At 39.4% G+C, this 6,387-nt stretch overlaps 1 protein-coding gene across 2 annotated transcripts in view; it reads right to left on the minus strand.

The window, feature by feature from the left end:
* The window catches only part of ALDH1A2 (aldehyde dehydrogenase 1 family, member A2), a 127,834-nt gene that overhangs the window by 63,885 nt on the left and 57,562 nt on the right, over window positions 1-6,387 (minus strand). For both annotated transcript variants that reach the window (XM_010836812.1, XM_010836811.1), the window contains exons 2-4: window positions 3,713-3,817; window positions 3,388-3,528; window positions 148-277 (exon numbers count right to left, since the gene is read on the minus strand). In XM_010836812.1, coding sequence (XP_010835114.1) covers window positions 148-277; window positions 3,388-3,528; window positions 3,713-3,817 — 376 coding nt within the window. The remainder of the gene's footprint in view (window positions 1-147; window positions 278-3,387; window positions 3,529-3,712; window positions 3,818-6,387) is intronic.

A 6,387-nucleotide genomic window follows, 5' to 3' on the forward strand; every position in this document is an offset into this window, starting at 1 on the left:
GTGCTCAGATCTGTACTCCACGTGACTGCTGTCTGTGTTTGGTGACTGCTGTCTGTGTTTGGTGACTGCTGTCTGTGTTTGGTGGTGACAGTGTGTTTCTGCTGAGGTCTCATGTTTCCCTTTTCAACGTACTCAGGTCTCACATACCTACAGGAATGGTCATCCCGTGAATTTTATCAGCCCAGCCTGCATAATACCGAAGGGTTTTGATGACTCCTTGCAAATCGACATAAAATGCTTGCAGGAACGGTTTGCCACCATTGAGGGATTCCATGGTCTGTGGGAAAAGAAACAGAGAGAACTTCCCAGTGATACACTAAGTGATTGCTGGAGCAAACAAAGAAAGGAATGGAAAAAATACAAATGAATCTGAATAATGACGCATACCTGGTCAACTCTGATTTCCCAAATGAAAAGATTTTAGTACTGCTTGTCGAGTTTAGTTTCCAGTAAAAGCCACCATGAGTATGTATGTGCGTGTTCTTGTGCTTGGGTATGTGCTTCCAGTAACCACTATTCCAATATATAAACACTACTGGTGATAAAGAAAGTGTTCTGCTTGTCAACCAGCTTCTGTTATATTAATGATCAGAGCTGCGTGGGGATTTTTCAGAGTCTACATCAGTAATCTGAATCCATAAAGAGGAGCAGGGACATGGGCTTTTATGCACTTGATGAGAATATAAAACGTTCTCCACAGCTGCCAAGACCCCTGCTGAGAAATGGAATGGCCACGGTGCACAGCGAGTTTATTTATTACCACCAAGTAAACAAGATCTCCTCTAGGGAAGCTCATACTGTAACAACATGAGGGCTGGTTTTCTGTAAATATTTAGCTTAACAACCATTATCTATTAAGAGTGAAGTACTCGGTCCATTTAATAAAAATAGAGTTAGAGTTATTAAGCAGTTTTAGATTATAAATGTTATTATTTTAATGACACATTCCTAAATAGGATAAGTCTGTAATGTAAAGAATTTAAGAAGAATTCACTGGAATGAGAAGAGTATTTTGACTTGAGAAAGAGTAGGTGTTTTTACACATTTAACAAATAATATAAACAAAAACATATGTTTGCAATCTCATGTCCTCTTTCTCAAGGACATTTTACAATATATACTAGTACTAAAATTATCTGAGTACTAACAAAACTAAAATTGAAATACTCTCCATTCAATGACATAAAAATAGTATTTACAGTGTAATTTATTCACATATTATGTGTATAAGATGGAACTCATTTAAAAATATTATGTGACCTATTCACTGTATATTACAAATATACAGCAAAAAAAGGTATTTCCCAGTTCTTTTTAGAATATTTATAGGTCTGTGAGATGAGCATTATATTCTCCACACAGAGGGCATAGAGCCAAGGTCTAGACTACACAGACTAAAGTAGAGCTATTCATCAGATTCTAGGCCACCTACGTAGTCCATCCCTATGAGCTGTTGATCACCTGAGAGTTGCCAGCCCTGGGTTTATTCTCAATTGTGTTTACCTGGATGCAATATTAACTTCAGTATTCTGGTCAGGAGCTTCCCTATATTCAAGAGGCTGCTGCTGCTGCTGCTGCTAAGTTGCTTCAGTTGTGTCCGACTCTGTGTAACCCCATAGACAGCAGCCCACCAGGATCCCCCATCCCTGGGAGTCTCCAGGCAAGAGCACTGGAGTGGGTTGCCATTTCCTTCTCCAACGCATGAAAGTGAAAAGTGAAAATGAAGTCGCTCAGTTGTGTCTGACTCTTAGCGACCCCATGGACTGTAGCCTTCCAGGCTCCTCTGTCCATGGGATTTTCCAGGCAAGAGTACCGGAGTGGGGTGCCATTGCCTTCTCCATTCAAGAGGCTACCTCTTAATAAAATTCATTTGTCACATGGCTTAGGAGTGTTTAAAAGTAGGACTCTCAGTTAAGTGTGACGGGAAAAAGGACTTGACCACAGTGAGACAAGTCAGAGAAAGGATGGCATTTGAATGTTATGACATGAAAAGATAACTGCAGAAATGATCTACATCTTCATCTAGTAAGTACTGCTAAGCTAATGTTATGAATACTGTATGGATTTAACTGAAATAGATACTTAGCCATCAATGTGCCCCCATCACACTATTTATGTGCCAAGAACTATACTCGGATTACAACATAAGGAAGTAAAACACACTTTTTACTCTCAAAGAAATCAAAATCCAGTAAAAAGACAGCATACAGACCAGCATTCCCCCAAGGTACGCCAAAGAACTGTTTTGTACGATATTGACAGGTTAGCCAGAAAATTAGTGTTGAGGCTCCAAGAGGGTTGAGACACACTGAGTAGGGCTTGTCAGTCTTTAATATGCCAAGTGTCTTATGAATCTCCATGAAACACCTTTTCCCAATATGTAGAAACATCTCATTGGAAACAGCATTCCTTGAAGTACCAAACCAGAAAATGCTTTTATGGACAAATATGTGTTATGCACAGCAGGAGTTCCAAACCATCTCCATAAAGCATCCATTTTTGTTTCCACACTAGAAACAGATCCATGAAGGGGATGGAAGAAGGGAGCGTGATGGTAGAAGTGACAATGCTGAAGGGACTGATGCTCCCCCAACAAAGGAAACCCAACAGTGATGTGACTTTCCAAGCAGAGGGGAGACCATAGTATTCATGACCTTAATGCACTGACTCGACAAGGATGCCCTCAATATTAAATGATCAACTATGGGTCATGCAGGTGGAGACTACAGGCATTCCAAAATGGTTCCAGTGTCCAAAAGAGTTTGTATTCTCAAAGAAACTGACTTCTATTTTTAAAACAGCATCAACAACAACAAACCACTAGGAAAGGAATGTCCCTTATGTGAGAAAATGATCGTTGTAGCAAAAGAAAGTTGCTGTCTCCTGTCTCTCCTTTCTATTAATTCTACAACGTGACAAAAGAACAAAGGGAGCAGAGGTGTATGAGAGGTCTGCATCACGCCTTCTGCTTCTGAAGGATTCTCTTTGGTCAAGAGGGGCTCACACTGGAGAGGCAAAACTCTTCTGAAAGCCAACAGAGTGGTTTGGCTTCCTGCAGGCAACATGGTCACTTTCCCATGCTGGACTGTTTCTGTTCTTTTTGTTGAGGGTGGGAGGGAGAGGGACAAGGAAAGCAGCAAGGTCTGTACCAGTCATGGGAAGCTATGGGTTTGTTCTTAAAAATTCAGTAAGAAAAGACACTCAGCTGGTCCCCAAAAGCCAAACCTCTCCCCTTTTTGATGAGTTATTATGTACTCCTTCACTTGTTCCCCAGATCTGCATCATATCATGCTTTCAGAAAGACTGAGGAATCTATATTTCAATGGATGGTAAGTTTGGTGGTAAAGACGATGTTTGGTGGTAAAGATGTTTTCTTAGGTTCCTTACCGCAAGGACTGCCCTGTCTCGTTCCACCAAATCTGCAAGCTTATCCAACAGACGGCCTCTTTCTGAAGCATCCATCCTTCTCCACACTGAACCCAGAGAGAAAGCCAGGCGGGCTGCCTGCACTGCTTTGTCTATGTCTGCCTGTTATAGAGGAAAAGATAGAATGATACAATAAAGGAAGAAACATTTGCTTTCACACACACGCAAAAAAAAAAAAAAAGGTGATAAATAAACATTAGTGGTGATGTCTGGAGAGCATAAGTTTAGTGTTTTGCTGTCTGAAGGTAGTTATTTCATAGCAATTTTTCTTCTCAGATGAACATACCTTGTCTGCTTCTTGAACTTCACACACCTGTTCTCCTGTGGCTGGATTATAGACAGGGAACACTCGCCCACTCTCTGAATTCTGCCACTCGTTGTTAATAAAAATCTAAGGGAATAGACAACAGAATGGCCTCCATGAGACAAGTGACAGAAAGTCAGTCAATGGTGCTGTATTATACAAAAGTACTATAGTAATAATACTTGGTCTGCCAGTATTCTTGGGCTTCCCTGGTGACTCAGACGGTAAAGAATCCACCTGCAATGTGGGAGACCTGGGTTCAGTCCCTGGGTTACCTCCAGGGTTCAATCCCTGGAGGAGGGCATGGTAACCCACTCCACTATTCTTGCCTGGAGAATCCCCATGGACAGAGGAGCCTGGCGGGCTACAGTCCATAGGGTTGCAGAGTTGGACACGACAGTAACTGAGCATAGCACAGCATACTTGCTGGTATATAACTAAAGTACAGAATCTGAAGAGTTACAAGAAAACCTTGATCATTATGCAGTCTAGCCTTACCCTCAATTCATAAATTTCCTTTATGGTATTTTTACCTCAATGTCATCCAAAGATTAAATATAATGCTTACCTTTAGTAAATCTGTCAATTACTAAGACAGTCAAACAAGGAAGGAAGGAGAGTCTCACCTACATAGAGAGCATATACTGAGGCTGAGAAAGTATTTATTATAGTCCAGGCTCTGGCCAATACCCCAAAAGGGGTAAATCATGGATCAAACTGACAGTCATCCAGCTTAAGCTACTAGTTTCTCTGTCAGAGGCCTTAAGTGAGTTCACAAGGAAATCTGAATGGTGCTGGAACAAGTATTTGCCTAATTTATAGTCAGAACCAGAACACAGCAATGACTTTGACCAAACCAACTGATGAGTTGAACAACTTACGCGTGTAAACCCCAGTTAGATCTCTTTCCTTTTGCTGGGTAGGCAAAGGGAAAAGGCCTGTAACTTTCCAATTGGTCTCTCCAGGATTTTTCTTAAGAGCCTTGGTTTCTTTATATAGAAAATGAAGGCTATCTTAAAATGGCAAAGAGACTAATGGTTTAAGAAATTATGCTTTTACCATGTCCCACAGGTTTTGGGTTGTTGTGTTTTCATTTTCATTCGTTTCTATGCAAATTTTGATTTCTTTCTTGATTTCTTCTGTGATTTGTTGGTTATTCAGCAGTGTGTTGTTCAGCCTCCATATGTTGGAATTTTTCATAGTTTTTCTCCTGTAGTTGAGATCTAATCTTACTGCATTGTGGTCAGAAAAGATGCTTGGAATGATTTCTATTCTTTTGAATTTACCAAGGCTAGCTGTATGGCCCAGGATGTGATCTATCCTGGAGAAGGTTCCATGTGCGCTTGAGAAAAAGGTGAAATTCATTGTTTTGGGATGAAATGTCCTATAGATATCAATTAGGTCTAACTGGTCTATTGTATCATTTAAAGTTTGTGTTTCCTTGTTAATTTTCTGTTTAGTCGATCTATCCATAGGTGTGAGTGGGGTAATAAAGTCTCCCATTATTATTGTGTTATTGTTAATGTCTCATTTCATACTTGTTAGCATTTGTCTTACATACTGTGGTGCTCCCGTGTTGGGTGCATATATATTTATAATTGTTATATCTTCTTCTTGGATTGATCCTTTGATCATTATGTAGTGACCATCTTTGTCTCTTTTCACAGCCTTTGTTTTAAAGTCTATACGGGGAAAGTTCATAGCAATACAGGCACACCTCAAGAAACAAGAAAAAAGTAAAATAAATAACCTAACTCTACACCTAAAGCAACTAGAAAAGGAAGAAATGAAGAACCCCAGGGTTAGTAGAAGGAAAGAAATCTTAAAAATTAGAGCAGAAATAAATGCAAAAGAAACAAAAGAGACCATAGCAAAAATCAACAAAACCAAAAGCTGGTTCTTTGAAAGGATAAATAAAATTGACAAACCACTAGCCAGACTCATCAAGAAACAAAGGGAGAAAAATCAAATCAATAAAATTAGAAACGAAAATGGAGAGATCACAACAGACAACACAGAAATACAAAGGATCATAAGAGACTACTATCAACAATTATATGCCAATAAAATGGACAACGTGGAAGAAATGGACAAATTCTTAGAAAAGTACAACTTTCCAAAACTTGACCAGGAAGAAATAGAAAATCTTAACAGACCCATCACAAGCACGGAAATTGAAACTGTAATCAAAAATCTTACAGCAAGCAAAAGCCCCGGTCCAGACGGCTTCACAGCTGAATTCTACCAAAAATTTAGAGAAGAGCTAACACCTATCCTGCTCAAACTCTTCCAGAAAATTGCAGAGGAAGGTAAACTTCCAAACTCATTCTATGAGGCCACCATCACCCTAATACCAAAACCTGAGAAAGATCCCACAAAAAAAGAAAACTACAGGCCAATATCACTGATGAACATAGATGCAAAAATCCTTAACAAAATTCTAGCAATCAGAATCCAACAACACATTAAAAAGATCATACACCATGATCAAGTGGGCTTTATCCCAGGGATGCAAGGATTCTTCAATATCCGCAAATCAATCAATGTAATACACCACATTAACAAATTGAAAAATAAAAACCATATGATTATCTCAATAGATGCAGAGAAAGCCTTTGACAAAATTCAACACCCATTTATGATAAAAACTCTCCAGA

Source organism: Bison bison, unplaced genomic scaffold (genome assembly GCF_000754665.1).
Source record: "Bison bison bison isolate TAMUID 2011002044 unplaced genomic scaffold, Bison_UMD1.0 scf7180017864066, whole genome shotgun sequence".
In the NCBI taxonomy this organism is placed as follows: domain Eukaryota; kingdom Metazoa; phylum Chordata; class Mammalia; order Artiodactyla; family Bovidae; genus Bison; species Bison bison.